Here is a 22587-nt window from a genome sequence, read left to right as displayed (position 1 = left end):
GAAGAACTTTTACATCAATTTCATGCTTCTTTAAAACAAACATGCCTCTTTAGTAGAGCCCAAAGTCATTCGAATAACATTTGGAGCACTTCTGTGTTTCAGAAAAAGTGTAATAATGTGAGTATGAATGTATCATAGGTTCAGATAAACAAATAAAGCAAGACCTCGTGTATATGGTGAAAGGTACTGTAGTCACAAGCTTGAATGGTTGAGTACTGCTCTCATCAACAGCAGGAGTATATTTTTCAGTGGTGAGCCAACACTGTCAGGGTCATGCCTTTGTGTTTGTCCACCAACTGTCTTTCCAGCATCCTGCCACAGACACACACACACAGACACACACAAAGGAAGCCCTGTAGCAGGGCAACCTGGGATATGGAGTACTCTGCTGAGCTACACCAGCAGCCTGAGCTGGGGAGATGAGAGAGAGAGGAGGAAAATCCTGAAGTGAGCCCAGTGGAAAAAATTAACAGCTACTTTTTCCAGCTCTTGTGGTTTTTGGGCTTCTCGGCTTCTGCTCTGGCTTTTGGCTCAGAGCTGTATTAGTCCTGACGGTTGAGCGGCGCTGTGAAGGTTTACTCTGAGGGAAAGTTGGGAGGAGTTACAGAAATTCAAAGACGGGAAGAGCTGCTCCTCTCGCACTGAGCTCTGGGTGTGTGTTATCTTTACAGGGCATAAACGGACGGGCGAGCTTCGACCGAGCTCGAACAGGTTTAGCGTGGCTGGTTCTCGCCTTGGAGCTGAAATAGTGCAGCAGGGCGGGTCTCTCTCCCAGCAGCAGGAATGTAACACGGCGAGGACACGACCGGCGGAGCGGGGAAAGGAGCCTGTCTGAGGGCTGGAAAAAGTTGCTCAAGCGCCTGTTTCCAACACTGGAAGGTAAGAGAAGATCATGAAAGGACCTGAACCATTCACACACACGCAAATTTGAGTTTTTCATCTGGAAACTGAGGCGAACAAACGGTTGACATTGCAGTCTTTACGTCTTTCAGTAATGTGAACACGATTTAGGCCACTGAACACTGAGGCTAAATCATTTATCACACAGCCAGTCTAGAGAGAATACATTCATTTAGAGGCAACTAGAGCTAGAAAAAGGTAAAGCTGATCAACCAGCCCTGAAAAAAAAACTTTCAGGGCGTGTTTTTTTCTGATTAGCTAAAGGTAGGGTTCATCATTTGTTTGACTAAGGACAATCAGATCACATAACCTGCATTATAAAGGTGTGTAACGTTTGTAAAGCAGATACTAACCATCATAAAATTACATCTATCGCATTGTAGTGTTTCTAAGGCATGTCATGATATGTAGATTATAAACTATATGAAAAAAAGGTTTATAATGTCATTTTAATATATTATACATAATGCAATTGCACAATTTAAAAGGTTTATTTATTTATTTTTTTTCAAAATGTACTTATTATTTCTTAAAACTATTAAGACATTTAAATTCCGGCATGAAACATTTATAAATATACCATAGACTTTTCATTCTTAGCATTGACTGATTGTACTATTTTGCATTATCATTATAATTGTCTTGCAATAAACAATGTTATTTTAATTTTCAGGTAATTTTATGACAATTTGTTTAAAATGAAAATGAACAAAATCTAACTAGTTTTGAAAATATCGGCTCATTCCACAATGGGCAATCTTAAAGTCAGCAAAAATGATTGAGGCCATATTTATTGTATTATAAATCGATACATAATGAACGTGTCTGGTGTAGTGTTTTTAAAGCTTTAGTTCAGGTTTCAGAAAAGTGTTTAAATATACTAATCCAATTGACATATATACTATAATGTAATGTAATACAATATTCAGGCAGTTACTCTGACATGAATTAAGCCTAGTCTTGGACTACACAGTCTATGAGAAGGTTTAATCCATGTCCAGGAAACTAACCCTATAATGTGCTTTTAAGTTCTGTAAATGCAGAACTCTTGAAATCTTATCTGTTGGGACTTTGCCTGTTTAGTCCTACAAAGTCTGTCTGACTGTCCTTTAATGCATTACATAAGTAACAGCAGACATTAGATTAGCAATCCTCAGTGTCTGAATGAAGACATGGGGTTAAGGTTTAAATAAAGAATCACACCACACACCACATGTGGAATGTTTTGTTTTAATATCCCCATCAGACCTCTCTCAGTATTTGCCTACTGCTGAGACTGCAGTCCTAAATATGTAATGACCGACATAGTATGATTTATTAACATTGTTGGTTGTGTATTAAAACAAACACTGCAAACTCTTAAAACATGTATTTGCGTTTTATATGATGCAAAGGCCTTAAACTCTGCAAAGACAAAATAAATCCAGGGCAAAGTTAATAGAGGCATAGATCAGGGAGTGAGTTTAGAAATAAGTTCTGGCCTGGCTTAGATTAGACAAAGCAGTTATTAAATGTTGCTATATAAAAAGCTGTCATGTCTGGAATCGTAGGTAAATGAGATTAGACTGCTCAGGTGCTTTCTCTTCATTAAATTAATTTTTTTTTTTAAAGAACAAAATATAAAAGTTAAATATGCAGGGAACTGCAATAAAATGCCAATGAATTGTAGTACCCAGTGTAGCAATGAAGCAAGCTGTGGGGGTTTTGGGGGAATGGGGTAATTGTTCTTGGATGGAGTCATAGCAAGGAATAAATACATCACACCTACTTGGGTTGCACTGGTATAAGCTTTATTTTTTACGGCAAGATAACCATTTCAAAATATATTGTGAAATGACATTAAGGTGACATTATGGTATGTCAAAATTATTATTATATTATTATTTACTGATCACTGTTATTTATCAAACTTGATTAAGCAATTAAAACAGTGAGATTTAAGAGACAGAGTACAACAATGCTACTAAATGGTCAGGGTTAAATCACAACAAAAAATAAACCACAGCAATCTTTACATGTAAACTATTAATTAAAAATAGATACTGTGTTTTTGTTGATTGATACAGTATTGCAAAACATAACATGGTTTTACTTAAGTACCATCACTAACGATATATCACCATACCCTAATACCTACAGCCAGTTACAAAAAAATTCATCTTAAATTTGTCTGGTAGGATGGACTCTAAAACTACAACAAATTATTTCAATCTTAAGGTAATGAAAGGCCTCTGTTGCACATAATGCAAGGCATATGATCTCTAGTGCTGATTGTTCCAGCAGTGTCATATACAGTAAACCAAACCCAAAACTAAACATGCTGTTTATAGTACCGGTGTTAATTTACACCCTGTCAGAATTAATTTTGTTATTATACTTTCAGTATAATCCAAAATAAAGTTACAATTCTCATACTAGGCATATTTTAGTGATTTATCAGCCCAGTACCAGCATTTCCAAGCGTCTGTGCTCTGGTACATTAGCTAATCTCCACTACAATCTTAAAGACAAAGCGTCTCCTTAGATAAAACCTATTACTCCAATAAAAGTAATCTTATTATGTAATTAAATGTTAGCTTTTGTAGACTCCTAATGTAACATATAAAGAGTCAGCAGTCTTTAAAAGACAGAGTGTTTTTGTAGTCATTTGAAAGGAACAGAGTCAAAAACAGACTTTGGCATTTGCCAAATAAGGAAAATCTGTACCAGGAAAGAGGAACAGTGCATTACAGCTGTCAGTGATCCACACTGAGATCAAAACAATGTTACAACGACTGTGACTTAACGATAAGAACCCTCCAGTACTGTTTTTAGATGCTTTTAGGGTTAGTGACCTTTGCTTTGTTGTAAAAGTGTCAATCAATGAAATTAATTTAAGGTTACATCTTCTTGTACAGTGGAGATCATTCTATGTAGAATAAGCTTCTAGAATTTGTAAACGTGTGCGTATAAAAAAAATAAAATAATGATAGTTGAGAAAGAGCTGAGAAACATATTCCTGAATTCCAGACTGAAGCAAGTTGTGTATATTGAGTGTATGTTTATGTACAGATAATTTATGACTGGATGCTGTATGATTACTTATGGATAGTAGCTTAGACAAACCTTTGACGCAGCGTTTCCCAATACCCAGCGCTGTAAAGCATAAAGCCAGGCGGACACTGTGCGATTTTAGCCCGATTTTAAGCCCGATCTGGTCGGATGCGACTGAATTTCATGATCGGGCCGAATTTTAGCTTGATCGTGCGTCGTTTGTCGTGCAGTGTGAGAGGGGAAGCGATGTCCGATTAATTGCCCATAGGAGCTGCGAATGAGCAGTCGGACGCGACCAGGGATTTCTGACATGCCAGAAATTTTGGTCGCTTGTCTCACAGTGTGAGCTGTTTTGCGGGCCGATTTCTTAACGTCACGACCTGTTTTCCCAAAAATCTGCACAGTAACTATAAATAATTATTAGTCATATTTATTTCTGTCAGTTATAAGGATTTATATTTATGTTCGGTACACAGACTTATAGCTTAATATAGCAGACACAGGTATTCTGCTGTTTAAGAATTTCAACAGATGCTTATTCTCAGTCAATAGCTGGAGTTTTTGAAAAGAAAAATTAAAAGAGAAAATATCTTTGACAAACATAAATTTATTTTATTTCACTTTGCTATTATATCTGAAAAATAAAGCACATTGTCAGCCTCTGGTGCTGCCCGTCAATTATATAAAACTTAAAACATGTACAGAAATATAAAGCTATATTTTATAATTCGTTTCTTTTCGCCAGGGCAAATTTATTAAAATTATAAATATGTTAATTTATTAATTAAAATCTCGTCCAGTGCTCCAGAATATTAGCCACGCAAAGCCAGCTTAGCGCAGCGCGTGGCATTGCGCGCGGCATTGCCCGCATAATAACCTCTGTCTTCTAAAATAAACGTTTTAATAAATAAGGTCGGAGAAGTGTAGTAAAACGAATTTTTAATGAGTTTATATTTTATATTTTTTATTTACTCATTTAAATTATTTTTCTTCTTTTATTAATCAAATCATTAAGATATATTTTTTTCCCTTTTATGTCAATTTTTATGATCTTTTTTTAAGGTCCTATTTTTCCTTTTTTACGTATATATTTTATTCGTCTATAATAAATGTCAGTTTTTATTCCTATTTTTTATATATATTATTAATCCCTTTTAAACTGTTAATGCTCAGCGGCACTGTAAATGAGGGTCCCTATCCAGTGTGAATAACCGATTGCTTGTTTAATATTCAGTGTTGCAAAACCAGTTTTTACATAAACAATAAACAGAATAAAAAATAAAATTATTTTATTTTATTTAAGCTGCTGGTGTTTCTTTCGCAGCCTGACGCGCAGTCATTTTTCTATGCGCTCTCCTTCTGTAAAACGGACAACCCGTAGAGTCCACGTCGCCTCAGCCACCTGCGAGTCCATGTACGTCTCTTCCGTGGACTTTCAGTGCACAACAGGGCACAAATAAGCAAAGCTAAGCGCTTTCTTTTGCAAGGCGTTGTGTTGAAGCGAGAGTTTGTACGCAAAGAAAGCTCCGCCTACGGGCTGCGTTTAGACGTGCAGTGTAAGCTCCCCCGTCGCAGCAGGTCAGTCGGACCGTACAGTGTGTGCAGACGAATCGCAGGCGTTGTTCATACACGACAAACGATTCAAACGTGCTGTTTGAGCTCTCCAGAACGCATCCGATTAAAAAAATCGCACAGTGTCCGCCTGGCTTAATGCAACATGTCATGTCTTGAAAATGAGTAAGGTGGAAATAAATCTTAAATATTTCTGTGAAATCAGTCATAGCTGCTAAGACTTGTGGTTGATAATAAAATTCAGCAATGGGGTTAATTTGGGGTTATATTTTAAAACATGTTGTACATTTTATTAACAAAAGTAAAATGTTTTGTCACATTAGTGATTTAGCAGCTGACAGTAAAAGTTATATCAGATCTGAAATTAATTTTTACCAGGATGCATGAAAGGTGCTTTTTTTTTTTACTGAATATATGATTTCCAAGCAGAGAAAACAAGTATTGCTCTAAATCTAGCCAGATGAGATTACTCCAGCAGTCTGGGGAAGGCGATTTCCTTGATCTAGATAAAACATATCTTGGAAAACAAGCAAAACCAAATAAATCAATAAGTACTGAATAAGAACAGAAAGCAATCAAAGCATTGCGCGTTGGCACCTTTCAAGACTGGTGTTTACATGTTCAGTGTCTTTAAATAATATAAAAAAGCCCATAATGGTGATTTTCATAGGAGAAAACAAAACTGTTCCTAGTACTGAATGGTAAAACAGCTACAGGGTGGAAAAAATGATTGAGAACTTACGAATGGACAAAAATAGAGATGCATATTTTTTATGGGACATATTTACATATTTATAAAGCTTTCTGAGAAACACCAAAAAGTCAATGGTAAAAGTGTATGTAAAGACTAATTCAGCTGCTTAGTAATGCATTAGTGTCAACAGTCACTGTTCCTTAGCATACCTAACGAACTTGCATTGTTGAAACTCCTGAAAGAATTAATGCCTCATGCCCAGGCGTGTGTCTGCATGCTGGGAGAGTCTACATCATTTTACACTGACTATTGAGATTTTCAGCCACTAGGTTCAGACATATTTTAACTGCTGGTGAAATACATATACATTTACAATGGATAAAGATAAATAAGAACCTTAATCAACTTAACAATAAAAGTGACATTACTATTTTTATGTTCATATAAATGTAAGTTTCCACATAAACAGGCAGGAGAAAACGTAGAAACCGATGTGGTTTTAATGATTCTTGAAATACCACTGTGGTATGGATGCAAATGTGACACAGACAAAACATCCCTGATCCTGTAGAACCTGCTACTGGTGTAAGCATCAACACTCTTTGTTGTCTCAATTAAAGGTGCATTCTGTCTTTAGCATTGCTAAGAAGAGTATTTGCTGTGAATTCTGCTGCATTTAAAATATAGCATAGAGCTTATGATTCAGCTTCACTTCCTTCTAATTTCCCAATTCTTTGTTCTTTCATGACTCTCCTCTTACCCACAGTGAGTCACACTAAACCCCGAAACCATGTTTCCATGGTGATATTCACAGTACAAACACATGCAAACACTGGGCTTCATATAACATATTGCAGTGTTGACCTTGTTAAGGGTTCATCAACTGGCACATGGCACAGGCAATGTTTACGTTGGACCAGAAGTTTCGCCTTAAGTTAGCTTCCAGTAAATCAAAACGTGCATAATTGTAAAATAGGTAGGTAAGGCAGATTGGGTATAAATAGTAACAATTTTATCACGTCACTTGAATCTGATGCTGCAGAGTAATAAACATTTAATAGATAATAATAGCAGGGCAACAAGAGGAAAAGAGCAACTAGCAAAGGCGACCATGTTGTATCATACAAGCATATAGTTGAAAACCACTTGAATTACAGAAGAGCATATTTTAAATATAAACTTAAGACATGTTTGAAAGCCTATATAAGTATTTGTATGTATGTATTTGTATTATTTTTTCTTGTTTTGTTGTAATGTTAATAAGCTATAGACACTGGCCGTAAGTTAGTAACAACATGCCCAGGGACTACAGATAAAAAAAATGCTGATTGGCTAACCCTGCCACAGTTACAATGATGTGAAACCGAAATGTCTAAAAAACAAATAACTAAATGAATTAGTGTATGTCATCTTGTATGAATAAAGTATTATTGTTCTCTTCAGATTGTGCTCCCTGAACCATCATGGCCCACCGTTCCCAGTGTTCTTCAGTGGGAGACAACCCTCTGGATCCTAATTATTTGCCACCACATTACAAGGAGGACTACAGGCTGGCTATAGATGCTCTGGTGGAGAGTGACCTTGACGGATACTATAACTTCCTGCAAAGTTCTAATGGGGTTGACTTCTTATCGCGACCAGAGATTGAGCACATTAAAAATACAGTGCAGTTGCCACAGAGTGTTGCGTCTGTACCAGAGCTGCCTTACCATGAAGCAGACCAGGAAGGATCATCAGATACATACTGGCCACTGCACTCTGACTTAGATGCACCAGGTTTGGATCTAGGTTGGCCAGTGCAGCAACACAGTTTTGTAGGGCCTACTGAGGTTACAACTTTGGTAAACCCCTCAGACCCTGAAATGCCCAGCATTAAGGAGCAGGCCCGACGGCTCATAAAAAACGCCCAGCAGGTTGGTGCTTTTGAAGACAATTTTAGTTTTTAAAAATGTTTAAAAAATGTTTATTTTATCTATTTATTCATTTGGAGATACAAGGTTTTGTTGACATTGTTATTACCTATGTCCCACAGGTCATTGCAGTGGTAATGGATATGTTTACAGATGTTGATATATTTTCTGATCTGCTTGATGCTGCTGCACGCCATGTGCCTGTTTACATTCTGCTGGATGAACAAAATGCCCATTACTTTACTGCCATGGTGACCAGCTGCAAAGTAAACCTGGATATGGTTCATGTAAGACTTGTCTTTAAGTAATATAAAAAAATACAGAAACGCTGAAATATATTCCATGGATTATCAGGACTGTACACTTACACAAACTCTTAAATGTGTTACAGATGATGCGGGTGAGGACAGTGGCTGGCATAACATATTTCTGTCGCACAGGGAAGTCATTTAAAGGGCAGGTGATGGACCGTTTTCTTTTAGCTGACTGCAGAGCAGTGCTCAGTGGGAACTACAGGTGAGGTTATCCTAAACAACTTACCATACTCTAAAAAGTAAAATAACTGTCACTGTTCTAATTTCTGAAATTTCTTTATTCAGTTTCATGTGGTCTTTTGAGAAGATACACCGCTGCATAGCCCATCTGTTTCTTGGAGAACTTGTGGCCACTTTTGATGAAGAATTTCGTATTCTCTATGCTCAGTCACAGCCCCTTGTTCTTGAAAATGCATTAGTGCCTATGCAAAGTGACAACACCAGTAGTTATTTAAGCAATCAGTTTGGGTTAAAAAGAACTCAATCACTGAGAAATCCTCGAGGATATCTTCGCAGTGCTGAGCTCTCAGCGTATTCATTTGGAGATCGCACTGACAGTGCACTGCCCTTCAGAAGGGATGATCCATTCCGCCACACTATTGAACCTGGAGGTGGTGCTCTGCAGGTCAGCAAATATGCCTCACAACAGTTCAGAATGCAACAATCTTTCTTAGAGCAGGGTCGATCAATGTTTGCTTCACGGCAACTAGAAATGAATGCCTATAAAAGGCACAGCTATGCTGAAGGCACCCGTGAGAGCTACTCCTCTTCTCGACAGTACATGAAACAGCGGGTCATGAACAACTTGGAGGAGTCGGAGGCACACTTCCAGCGAGAGCAACATTTCTACCAGAATGAGGGCACAGGTTTGGAAACCAGGCATGGGCGGTATGACTCACTCCGGAGCCATGGCCTTCATCAAATTGATATGTACCCTGACCCTATGTATCCCCCTGAACTTGAAGCACCAGGAGGCCAAAATGTGTTATCCTCTGAAGATCTTCAACATGATCCAGGAAACAAGCATCATCAAGCTGTGGCTCATTATGGACAACCCGGCCAAAAAAGGCCCACTTTAGGCCAATCATATGCCTGTCAGAGCTCACCTACTCAACTGCATCCTCCAGACCATAAACAGATGGTCTCTTCTGCAGAACAGGGAAGACAGACCCAAGACCCTGATATAAAGCAAGGATTACGGAGCTGGAGAATCAATTCTTACCTTAGTGCTTATGAAGATGCAGGGGAAGAGGGATTACCACAACCTATGGGAACTGATGCTTTTGAGGAGCCACAACAGCAGTCAGAAGGCAGAACTATCCAGTACCTCCCAGATGCACCAGGTCATCGCTTCAACACACAAGAAACTACTAGTAAACCTAAACGTGATTACTTGCCCCGCTTTGGTAAACCTATTTTGCCAGACAGGGACAAAGAAAAAGATTTCAATATAGAGTTGGGTTATTCAGGAACTGATTATCAAATTAAACCAGCTATTTCAGCTACATCACTGAGCTCAACAGGAACAGAAAATGAAAAGGAGACAGATACAAGGGAGCCAAGAGAGATCAGTATCACCAAGCATGAATCGTTCCGAAGCCGTATCAACCCCATGCTACAAAGAAGCTCACGTTTACGTTCCTCCCTCATCTTCAGTTCCTCTAAGCTAGAACAACACAGCTCCACTTTAAATAAGCCTGAGGGAAAGCTACAAGAGGAAGAGGAGTCCAACACAATCAAAACGTCTTCCATTGTAGCAGAGATTTTAGAAAAGAGAAGGTCACTTTCTAGGGAGCCTTTTGATTGGAATAAGCATAAAAAGACAGACCAAAAAGATAGTACAGCCTTGGTGCCTGGAGCGGTGGCATCTAAATCAGATGATCAGCCTGCCAAAGAGACCAAAGACAATACTACCAAAGACGTTAAGGTGGAACCGAAAGTGCCTGTGTTTAAGGACCAAGACAATACATTGCAAACAGAGCATTCCATGACAAAAGTGACTACTGCCTCCATGAATGATCCAGCTAGCAGACTTCAGTACTTCAAAGAACTTTCTACAAAGAGAAAGGACCAAACAATTGGATCAGAGTCTATCCTTAAAAGTAAAGAACCAGCACCAAAAAAGTCAGACCTATCTGATACTCCTCCAAGTGCAGCAGCCACAGTTCCAACTGTTTCTATAACCCATACTGAAGCCACCTCAACATCAGTCAGGCAAACAGATCCTACTGCTAAGCCCCCAGTCACAGCAAAACCTAAACCCCCTGAGGTCAGTGTAGATAAAAAGAGGGATAGCTTAGTGTTCAGTGAGTCTACAGAATCAGCAAAAAAAGATGCATCCAAGGAACCCAAGTCACTGAAGCCATTTCCTTCACCTAAGTTCTTTAAGAAAGATACACTAAAACCCTTCAAAAGTGTTAACCCACGTCGTACCTCTTGTGGTGACGACATTCTCACAGATGCAACAGATGCGGAAAAGAGTGAACTTAAGAAGTCTCGGAGCCTCAGTTCATCAGGCATGTCACGTACAGAATCCAAGGAAACTCTTGGTATAAATCGACATGGCTCTAACACATCCCTCAACCTTGCTGGTTCAGATGGCAAAGATACTAAACCTCTTGATTTCCTCAAGAAGCAAACACAAAGGCTAAAGGGATTCCTTGGGCCCAAAGGAGAAAAAAAGAATGCAGGAGTGTCAAGTACTGCAGAGGACAAGCAAATGAAAACTGTTACAGAGGTGGTGGAAGAACTTTCTCCCAAAGAGAAAGGAACAAGGCCTGAACTGATGTCAACATCAGCTGAAAATTCCAAATCTACAAGTAAACCCAACCAATCTCGATATCAGTCCTCGACCTCTACTGTGCTGTTTAGTAGCAACCTCAGGGATGACACCAAAGTAATCCTTGAGCAAATCTCTGCAAACAGTCAAAAGAACCGACAGGACCTGTCCAAGCAGGTTGAAGAGGCTGAAAGCAGTGAAGGGGGTCATGTATCAAACCTCGAACACGACTCCTCAATGAAGTACCAGAGCCGGAACCGGTTCGGTCGAACTCCAGTCAACCCACAGGAGCGAGACAGCCTGCTGAAAAGAATAGAGAGTATGCGCAAGGAGAAGAAGGTCTACAGTCGATTTGAGGTACTGTTTCGAAGTCGAGAAGAATGCTGCTGGAACCAGAGTAGTGAGGGTAGTTTAGGAAAGATAAAACAAAAGCACATCCTCCCTAGGACAAGGAAATAAGATGTCTGTAGGATTAGTTTCATAATGTAATTCCAATTTGAAAAATGTAGCAATTATTTAAAGAAGTTGGGTGTTTGGCTGAATTTCTGTTTTTATTTATTTAGAATATGTTTTTTGTACATTTGTTTATAGGATTAGTTTTATAATGTAAATTCAATTTGAATAATGTAGCAATTGTGTAGAAAAGAAATAGGTGTTTGGGTGAAAGTTTATGTTTTTGTTGCTGTTTTTATTTATTTAGAGATTCAATTATTTAGACTTTTTAAAAAACATACATTTAATTGCAAGATGACATCTAAGCAGTTATTTCAATCAGTTAGCTATTTGCTAAATAGATTTATGTAGTAAAAATAGCTATATTATTAAATATATTCAATTTTACTTTAAAAGGTTGCCAGCATGCTTTAAAATCTCACTCACTCTTTATGGGAGCAGGCTTGTTGGTTGATGAGATCATGTTCCACTCATGTGTCTGTCCTTCTACCTCTCAACAGATGGGGAATAACCTTGGATAACAAAACATGGCGGAAGGGTGTACAGTCTGCGAAATGATCAGAGACCTTACAAACAGTGCCTCACAAAAGTGCCAGTCACTGATGTGAAAAAGACAAAAAAAAAATCATAAACAGACCTTGGAAACTGCACAACCTCAAATATGAGGAGTCTCACTGAAGCGGGAGAAATATTCCTCAGAGTGTGCCAATCTGAGCCCAGAGTCAACAAACTCTGCCCTTATAAGGCATAACCACAAGCTGCCTTATAATAGAAATCAAACTGTATCCCTGCTGGATAGACCAACACACAACATGCCAAACAAGTGTTTGCATTTTGAGAGGCATCTCTCAGCTCTTTCTTACTGGTTTCTTTCAGATGTTCCTTTTTAACTAGTATGTGAATGTTTAAGAGCTCAGTGTTTGTAAGTCGTCAATATTGCACAATTCTCAAGTGTGGTAAAGTGAACCAACATGCCCAGACAGAAGTAAAAAAACTGAAAATTATACACTTCCAAGACACGTCACATTGGAACCACACCTGTGGTTTAGCTGTGCCAATGGAATACGGACATCAGGGTTGGTTAGAGCAAAACCTTAGTTTAAGTGAAACAAAACCAACATTAGAATGTAGATTTAGATGGTATGAGAGAGGTAGAACAGACTGGGTGCGAGTGGAATTTTTTAAGACACTGTGACACAATGAGGAACAGGAAAATGTGCAGGACAAAGCATGTTGTTTTGAGGTTTGTTTTTTAACTAGAAAGGTTGCTATTAAGATTGAAATTAAACATTTTATTTAATTAAGCTAAGTATAGTACAGCTAATCCTCTTCTAGTGGGAAGCAATGTCCTACCATAACATCAACAAACAATTAAGAAACAAGAGGATATTTATAGCTAGCACTTTCACAACCAACATTGCCCATTACAAGTACTTGGACAGGAAAGTCAAAATTGTTATTTTTTCAATATTAACATGCGCCATGAATGGTGTAGGAAAAAAAGTAATATATAAAAAAAAAAAGAGTGAAAATTTAAATCTTTAATTTTGGCACACTTGTTTTTAGTATATGCATTTATTATTCATATTTGTAGCACTTTTTTGACTTTACTGTCCTTATGTAGGACATACTTATGCAAAATCCATGCATGTATGACTTGAAGTTGACATTTCAGAGTTAACCATGTCATTACAAAGAGATAGTTTTGAATAGATGGTTGGTACATACTCTCAGGACCAGGCTTAGGCTCTACTTTTTCAGTGCAAAGTTGTAATTATGGTACCAGACAGACTGGTATTACTAAAGACCAAAGAACTCCCAGAGCATCAAACGAGGTGCATGCTGTAATATACTAGATGTTTGATACAGAAGTATGATCAAATTTTATTGCTGATAATGTTGATTACTGACATAACAGAACTTTGTCATCTTTTTGAATTTTTGAGAAATTCAGTCAAACTTTTAGTAAATTTTGTATTATATTAACAAATAAAAACAATTCTGAGTAGTTGGCCTTGTTCTTTTTACTTCTGATTTACTTGTGATCAACTGCAATTAATGATAATAACATTAACAATACTGTTACTCTTACAGTAAAAATAAGGTTAAAACAAAGCAAATCCATGGCTGAACAGAGAACACCAACAATTTTTAATGTAATATTACAAATACCTCATTGAGAATGTACAGAAGTCTTTTTGTGAGGATGAATGCCTGGTGTGACTTTAAACTCTCTTAACTATGCAGGATCTTTGTAAATAATTCATCATGCATCCGTTTCACAGAATCTGTGGCCTGTGCTTTATTCAGCTGCTCCTGCAGGTGTGCTACCTGCTCCAACATCTGCTGCTCTATACCAAAACACACACACTCTTATTTGCATGACCTATAAACTTAAATGTGAAGGCATTTTTTAAACAGTTTTACCAGTTTACATAAATTGACCTACCAGCTTTCAACAACTGCTGTGTAGCATATTCAGCAGATTGTATCTCAGTAGGAAGTCTCTCTGGAGTCTGTGAAATACAAAATAATACAGATTGGAAGAATAGATATCGGTGCATGTATAGTGTATATTACATCTAGTGCAAAGAAATTCAGAGGTATATATTAGGGTTTAAAGTCCCTTGTTTCTTGCGCAACTTACAAATACAGTGTATAGGTTCTTGTGCTGTCCCATTAGTTGCTGCAGGTGATTCTCAAACTTCATCCTAAAATTGAGTATTAAATATGCTCAGTGACATACAACTATTGCCCAACATGTCTATGCAACAGTACAGGGGCATGTAGGGCCCTCTTTATTAAATGTGGAAGCTGATTATTTGTTTACACAGACTATTCTAGTAAGACAACGCCATTTGCTATCATAACCACTGCACTGTCCACTGTGGGTGCTAATGCCTTCTGTGATCTATTCTTGATACAGACTCAAAACTGTTAAATGACCATAGAGCTTCAGAAGTGGAATGTTCCATCCATCTGGCACCCACAGTTGGATTTATGTCCCCTCACTATGAGCATGAGCTGACCAGTGTTTAACATCATATACAGGATGCAAAAAAATATAGTGTTATTAAAAATATAGTGTTATTCCTGTACCAGGAAAATAATTTCTATTTTTAAAGCTATGCAGAACTGCGTAATAGAAGAATACCGAATTTTCCTGTGTCTCAGCTTGGTTTCCTGGATCTGACAGCCGTACTGCCCTGCAAGCTCCTCTTTTTGTTGCTTCAGTTCAAACTGCCTGAATGGACAAAATTCAAACATGAGGAACAAAACAGCAGGCATTGCGCGTGGCCTTTAATAACAGTTGTTAGAAATAAATATAGATGTCTTAAATTATGCTTGTTCCAGAGTAGGTGTTGAGTCATAAGACAGAAATTCACGCACAGCAGGTACAGTGACCTACGTCACATACATCAAAAAGAAAAAGATTGTTGGCATAACTAGTTGTTGCATATTGTGAGGGTCATGGTTTACAACAGAAACCTTAACTCATTTAAGATCGTCAAGAAATCTTACATTTGTGTGGGGTAATTAGCATTTCATAATTGGGGTCAGTCAATCTCCATCCTATTATTCTCTAAGTTATTGTTCCTGTGCTTTCCTGTTTCTATTACTTCTGTGTCAATTTTGGAAGCTGTGTTTGAACAAAATCATTTAACAGCTATGTTAGGAAGCTAAGAAGGCCACGTCCTATCAATAGGATACAAAATTTAATCCCTTTGGTCCCAATTGTGGGCATCTGTTAGGTCACACACAAAACTGGGCTCTCTTCCAAGTGTGTCCAGCTGCCTATGATGTTGTGTAAGTGGTGGAGGGGCTTGAAGTCAGTCAGAATGATGACACTCTATTATTACTGAACTTGTGAAGTATTGTCTTCTTTTATTAGCCCTGACTGATTATCAGTCATTCTTGCATACTTTTTATTTGAATACATTTTATATGTTAACCACTAGTAATGTGGTGGCTGGTTATGCATATATCTTGCAAAAGAAAAAGAAAAAAAGAAATACATGGACAAGGACAATGAAATAATGTTTAAACATGGAATTGGTAAACTGTGGTAAATGTAACATTTCTTTTCTATAGCAGCGCACAATACTTTTCTGTAAATACATTTTGAATGTAAATCTTAAAAAAATGGGTCTGGGGTATCTGTGAAGACAGATTTTTATCAGACTTTTTCTAGCCAAGGTTAGCTCTCAATAAATGACACATTAAAATTGACAATATACTTTTTAAAATTAAAGAACATGCCTCAGCTTCACATTTCATGGAAACACCTCAAACTTGGTAGTATCATGTGAAGCCATTAAAATGTTTACAGTAAAGGTATACAGTATCATCAAACCTCTAAATCAGACACAGGAACTCACTATTGAGCTTCTCATAACCAAAAATGTAACAAAGTCAGGTGTTCTAAGCAACCCTACAGCATAAATAAACACAATGCGTTTAGCTAAATTGAAAAAATGTGTATGGTATGTATAATGTACTTTATGACCACCATTGCTTACCTTTGTGACTCTTGTTCAAGGTCTTCACATTTTAGCTGCAGAGATCTGCATGTCTCTAATATCATATGAAAAAGAAAAAACATGCATATAAAAGTTAACATTTCATGCTAATGTGAAGATGTTTACTGTTTATAGAATCATATGGAATAAGATCTGTTCCAAATGTTCATATGTACCATTTTTTTCATTCAACATTTCCTGAAGCTTTAAGACCTCAATGCTTACTGTGAAAACAGAAAATAGTATATAAACTGTTGAAACTTTTAAACCAAATATACACACGGATGATACACTGCATAGCTCACAAACACATTTTTCACCAATAATGTATGTGAGTTTAGTGTCAGTATACATAATATACTTACATGCATCTTCTTCATCATGCAAAGTATTTTTAAGGGAATAGGCCTCCTTTACATCCTCTTCAAGATCTAGTTTGGCTACCAGTGAAATAATATATGCAAAAAAGATCAGAAAATAAATCTGCAATGTCACAAATAAAGCAAAGCAAAATTTTGCCTTATTAAAGCTGGGAAATTACGTCATCTTTATGGTTTGCATAATAGAGAGAGAATAAAAATTAGCCTGTTAGCATGTTGACCTTGTTGTAGCTTTTTAAGTTTCTTCAGCAACTCCTCTATTTTTGGTTCATTGTCACTGACTGCAACAAAAAACAGGTTACAAAGAGGACTGCATTTGTCTACTTAATGTAAGTTACAGTAACTGCTTAACAAGTACAATAGATGTCATATATAAAGTCAAAAACTGAACAATAACAAAAAAAAAAAAAAACATTCTAAATCGGAATAAAGATATATAGCATATATTGGGGAATGTTATAATAGTACAGCCCGAATAGAAATTAAGTAAATTATACAATTATGACTTACAAGGGAACTGTGGTAATTTAAGGACATCCTCAATATTGAAGGACGACTCTGAGAACAGGCAAACCAGTTAGACCACAATGAAAAGACAAATTAGATAATGAATAAAGTCAGGTATGCCACTTCACATAACTGCAGAACCAACTCCATCCCTGTTCTAAAACACAATTACATAACTCGCACTTGGCACTTACAACAAACAATAATGCTTTCTGTTACTGATCATTAATCATGCACCATCTTGACTGTCCAATTTTCTTTTACTACTGGACATGATGATTTATTTCCTGTTTATTTTACGTTTTAAATTAAAATAAGTAGCTACAGTGACTAAAATCTCAAATTATACAGTAGCTCTAGTAGGTGCGACCGTACAGACTTTTTTTAAAACACCAACAACCTAAATTTGTGACTAGTTACCAACTAAGCTATTTAGCCAACCACACATTAGGAGCATTATTAGGAAATCTAAATATAATTCTGTCCCTTTTCATCTTATATGTTTTATAATATTGTCCTGAGCTGTGCTCACCATAATAGCTAAAGTTATAAAGACACATCCCCTAATAATTTACCTAACCTTAGCTAACTGGCTATACTGGTTAGCTTAGTTAGCTAGCCACCCTGGTTAACTAGCTAGCTAAGTTAGTTAACTAAATAGATAAATAACTGTGTAAGTTAACGCTAACAGCCCCTGCAAGTACCCTCAATTAATGTTTGCCTACACCTACCCAGTTTTATAGTCATCTTTGTTGTGTATCTATATACAACTGAATAATTGGGGTATAAGTGAAGTTCTGTTTGGGTAAAGCTAACTGGCTAATTAACTAGCTAATTCGTTTGGGAATGAACCCGGATGTGCGGTAACGGTCAACACTGCTCACGCAATGCAGTCTTTTTTAAATGAGGGCGAGCAGACCCGAGACTTTCTCTATTTCCTGGATAAGTTATTTTTATTTTGGGGTGAAAATGCGTTATTTTCTGGGATTTTTTAATTTAAATAAAACGACTGTGGTTATGTATAATTTTCGCAGTCGCCACACATTTCATATACAGGAGTTTTACAGGTTTAAACTAGGTAAGTCCCGCCTTCTCGCCCCCACGATTGGTCTATGTACCTGCAGCTTTAGGCAACTATTGGTCAAACCACCACAGCCGATTAACTGCAGACCAGAGCCGTAGAGGGAGAAGATTATATCTATAATATTATATCTATATAAATATCTCTCTCTATGGCTCTGCTGCAGACTTGGGCCCAATCACATTTCTCTTTTGTACCCTTACATCTTGTTTTGAGTGTAACCCTTCTATTTGCGCCTGAAACAGATACAGCTCTGGAAAAAAAATTGAAGAGACTGCTTTAGTTTCTGAATCAGTTTCTCAGATTTTGCTATTTATAGTATATGTTTATGAAAATTAACATTGTTGTTTTATTCTATAAACTTCAGACAACATTTCTCCCATATTACAAATAAAAATATTGTCATTTAGAGCATTTATTTGCAGAAAATGAGAAATGGCTGAAATAACAAAAAAGATGCAGAGCGTTCAGACCGCAAATTATGTAAAACATTTATAAAGTATTCATAAAGTATTCATAAAGTTTTAAGATAACAGAAATCAATATTTGGTGCAATAAACCAGGATTTTAATCATAGTTTTTATGCATCTTGGCATGTTCTCCTCCACCAGTCTTACACACTGCTTTTGGTTAACTTTATGCCACTCCTGGTGCAAAAAAAATCAAGCAGTTCAGCTTGGTTTGATGGCACGTGATCATCCATCTTTCTCTTCATAATATTCCAGAGGTTTTCAATGTGGTAAAATGACAATGAGATTTAACAATGAGAGTTAAGTTGTAGTCAGAGAATAATAAAGCTTGCTTTTTCTGTATATTAATGCAAAATTAAAGTTAAAACTACACTTAAAGTTAAACTATGGTAATATTGCGGTCATTGTAATTTTTAACAAGGAAAATACTATAAGGTGTGGGTATCTTTGGTTGCTTGTGACGCTATCTTGACAGTTTTTCTCATAGCCCTCTGTTTTAAGTGTGTCGCTGAAAAATCTCAGTTTGAAGGGTCATGTAGCCCTAACACTCCCTACTCTGACACCCTACCCCTAGTAGTTTCAGTTCAGTGTTCAATCACTGCCACACTGATTAATGTATATTGAATGTGCAAATTCTAGTGAAATTGTATAGCAACTGACTATTTTATTTGTGTTGTTTTATTGTTTAGTGTATTTTATATTGCATATTATATTAAACATTGATAAACATCTGTAAAAGGTGGTAAAAGTAAAATTATACAGTACATATAAAGACAAAAAAACATAGTGTAAGCAAAGAAACATATAAAAACATTAACAGGTTAAATATAATAAAATAATTCATCAAAAAGCAAGAACATTAAACACACTATTTAAAAGAAATAAAAGTAAGCATAGCAAAGAGACTAAACATGTTTTAACCTGAGCTGAAAGTCGGATCAAATTAAATTAAGCAAGGATTTAAAAGTTCTTAGAGTCAGGGCTCTTTATCTGCTGTCTGTTAACTCCATTTAACTGCATCATAGTTACAGCTAAATGTATAGCTACATTTCTCCATGTTTAGATTTCACCTTTGTAGAATTTACCTTTTTTATATAAATTAATATTCATTAATATAGTCACATTGTTTGAAAAGAATGTTTATCTCTGTCTTATCCTCAAAAATAAATAAATAAATATATAAATCAAAGACCTACAGCTTGGACTTACTTCATCCCAACCATGGTAAATACCTGTGTACTCATTGTCTTCTTTTTTAAAGCCCAAATGATCACACTAGTTTATAGAGTGCTGATGGATGAAAAAGCTACATTAGACTTATTATATCTGGGGAAACTGCTCAGTCAATATTCTCACAAGGGTGGGTCGTGGGCTAGGTGGGTTGGTTTTAGGTGGGCATGATCTCTAAATGGGTTTGTACATGTGTTGTTACTGGGAACCAAATGGGCCCCATTATTACAGTGTTTAACCTCTCCTGGGCCCTTTAGTGACACTGATAAGGCCCATCACTGATATCCATGTATAGGACCAATCTGAAAACAATACAGGCACCACATTGGAATGCTATCTGGGTGTCCTCTGCAGCACCAGGGGAGAAGAGTAAACCCTCTGGCATTTGCAGATTCTTTATTGAGCCGTAAAGCGCCATTGCCCTGAGGCTTGTTCTCAGTATAAACTTCTCCCGGGTTTACATTGCAGGGCTGTGTAACGCTCTCTGTTTATGGTGTTGGTTTCAGTTAAAGCCCACTGCCCTTTTACACCACACCAGCAATGCAAGAAAATCCTTCCTCAGGTAAAAGGTGGACACAAAAAGCTTTACCTTATCCAGTAAACATACAGGTATTTTAAGGTCTTCTAGCTCCACCCACTGGAGAAAACTTAGTACAAAACACATGGAAAAAGTGTATCTCTACACAGTATCTGCCAGATCAGTTAAGAAAAGAGAAAAGACTGACTTGTATGGCTATTAAAAGCAGCTTTTATTTCAGAGAATAGTTTGGGGATGAGTAAGTAGGCTAAAAGGGCCACAAGACCACTCCAGGGAATTCTGTAGAGCTTCCAGCCAGTGTTAAGAACAAGAACACCATCTAGTGTTCAAATGTAAGAATAAACACTATAGAGAAGAGCCTGCTGCTGTCAAAATCATAGAGATTACACTGAGGGTCCAAAGTCTAAGGAGGCCCCTCATATTTTGATATTATTTATATTGTATAATCAAATTAATTTAATTTACATTACAATAAAATGTGTACAATGATCAGTCACAATTTAAAATCCAAGGATGAATTAAAGTATTTTAATTTAAAGTAATTCAAAATGAAACATGAACTTGAAAGAATATTTCCCTCATTGCTTTGAGACTAAACAAAGACATCAAATTAATTTCACATTTGGGTGAGCACGGTGCCATGAGGAACTGCAAGCCTGTTATAAAAAGCCAGTACCAGGTACAGACAGTCTGTGCAAGGCAGAATTTGATGTCTTTAAAAAATAGCAAGGATGGTTTGTATATAATGGTGGGAATATTTTATTAAATGGTGGCAATAACTGTGGTCAGGTCAAATCAAAAAAAGGAGAGGTGATGACCTCACTCGTATTTTAAATAGTAAAAAAAGTAAAAAAGCAGGATAAACTATTTTAATATCCTTGGAAGAAACAATGAATGAGGATCCTTTCCTAAGCATATGCATTCCATACTGTTACTGTTACTGCTTACTTTACAGTGACCCACAAGAAATACACCACAGTAGCCCCAGGAATTTTTAAGTAGTATATTTTGTTAGGTATTCCTTATATAATTACTTCCAAATTATCACTGTTACATAAAAAGCCTTTTTTTCTTTCTTTTTTTCCATAATTTGAATCTAGCTGTTGCTTTTTAGACTGTATTTAATGAGCGAGAATAAAATATTTTTACATGCATTGATAATTATGACATCTAGGTGTTGTACTTCACTTTCGAAACAAACAAGTTTTTTTGCATTTGAAAAATACATTGCATTCTGTATTACATAACCAAAAGTTATGTTCTTTCATTCTCTGGCTGAAATTGTGAGCCAGGTCAAACAGTTAATCAGAATGTGTGTGTATTTCACACTTACATGTGGTACCTGGTCCAGGTAGAGTCCTGTGTATCCACTTATACACAATAGTGTACACTAGCATTGTGCTATTCACAGCATAATTTGTGTACTATTTAGTTAATCTATGTTATTCACTGTATAATAAATAATAGTGTGTGTATGAGCAAGAATTAGTAACTGTAGAAGTAGAACTGAGATCAGTAAAAAAAAACAGCGATTAATAAATCAAGGTCAGATAGAAAAGCAATGTTTGTGCTACAATAGAAAAAAAAATTGTCAATACAAGGACAGTTTTTCTTCCCTGCTGATAGATAAGAGTGGTCATGTGTTTTGAATAGCAGGAGGAACATATAGGAGTTGGGGGATTAACAAGAAATAATTATATATATATATATATATATATATAGCTCTGGAAAAAATAAGAGACCACTTAAAAGCCATCACAAGCCATCAATCCAAGCAAAATGCGTTAATTTTTTTGCACCAGGAGCAAAGGCATAAAGTTATCCAAAATCAGTGTGTACGACTGGTGGAGGACAACATGCCAAGATGCATGAAAACTGTGATTAAAAACCAGGGTTATTTCACCAAATATTGATTTCTGAACTCTTAAAACTTTTCTTTGCATTATTTGAGGTCTGAATGCTCTGCATCTTTTTTGTTATTTCAGCCATTTCTCATTTTTGGCAAAAAAAAAATGCTCTAAATGATAAAATGGAATTGGAATTGGAATGGGAAAAATGTACATTTTGAACATACCTATAAATAGCTCATATAAATGGTCTCTATTTTTTTTCCAGAGCTGTATATAGTTGCTTTTGAGAACAACCTCAACTGCAATAGTCTTTCTGCCATTATGTTATTTATTAAAAGTTAATTTCAAACAACCTG

General features: G+C 36.6%; 3 protein-coding genes across 4 annotated transcripts in view; 2 read left to right on the top strand and 1 right to left on the bottom strand.

The window, feature by feature from the left end:
- The window catches only part of rad21b (RAD21 cohesin complex component b), a 634821-nt gene that overhangs the window by 240825 nt on the left and 371409 nt on the right, over nt 1–22587 (top strand). The window lies entirely within an intron of this gene.
- fam83hb (family with sequence similarity 83 member Hb) lies at nt 352–13663 on the top strand. The gene is made up of 6 exons (XM_007245694.4): nt 352–879; nt 7643–8112; nt 8232–8396; nt 8501–8625; nt 8709–11559; nt 12156–13663. Exons 2-6 carry the CDS (start codon nt 7663–7665, stop codon nt 12174–12176), a joined length of 3612 nt encoding a protein of 1203 aa, XP_007245756.3. The 5' UTR covers nt 352–879; nt 7643–7662; the 3' UTR covers nt 12177–13663.
- On the bottom strand, nt 13168–18006 carry si:ch211-199g17.9 (SYCE1 domain-containing protein). 2 transcript variants are annotated; one of them, XM_007245695.4, is made up of 10 exons: nt 17794–18004; nt 17066–17113; nt 16777–16836; nt 16541–16615; nt 16352–16399; nt 16176–16230; nt 14810–14899; nt 14303–14366; nt 14105–14171; nt 13168–14006 (listed from the first exon to the last, which is right to left on the bottom strand). In XM_007245695.4, the coding sequence occupies exons 1-10, from the start codon at nt 17807–17809 to the stop codon at nt 13891–13893; spliced, it is 639 nt and encodes a 212-aa protein (XP_007245757.3). In that variant the 5' UTR covers nt 17810–18004; the 3' UTR covers nt 13168–13890. The 2 variants fall into 2 exon arrangements, with proteins under 2 accessions (XP_007245757.3, XP_022539015.2); XM_022683294.2 differs by lacking the exon at nt 17066–17113 and having other exon boundaries at nt 17794–18006.

Source organism: Astyanax mexicanus, chromosome 3, assembly GCF_023375975.1.
Source record: "Astyanax mexicanus isolate ESR-SI-001 chromosome 3, AstMex3_surface, whole genome shotgun sequence".
NCBI classification, from domain to species: Eukaryota; Metazoa; Chordata; class Actinopteri; order Characiformes; family Acestrorhamphidae; genus Astyanax; species Astyanax mexicanus.
Note: the sequence above shows the minus strand (reverse complement) of the source record. Positions and strands in the feature narration are given on the sequence as shown.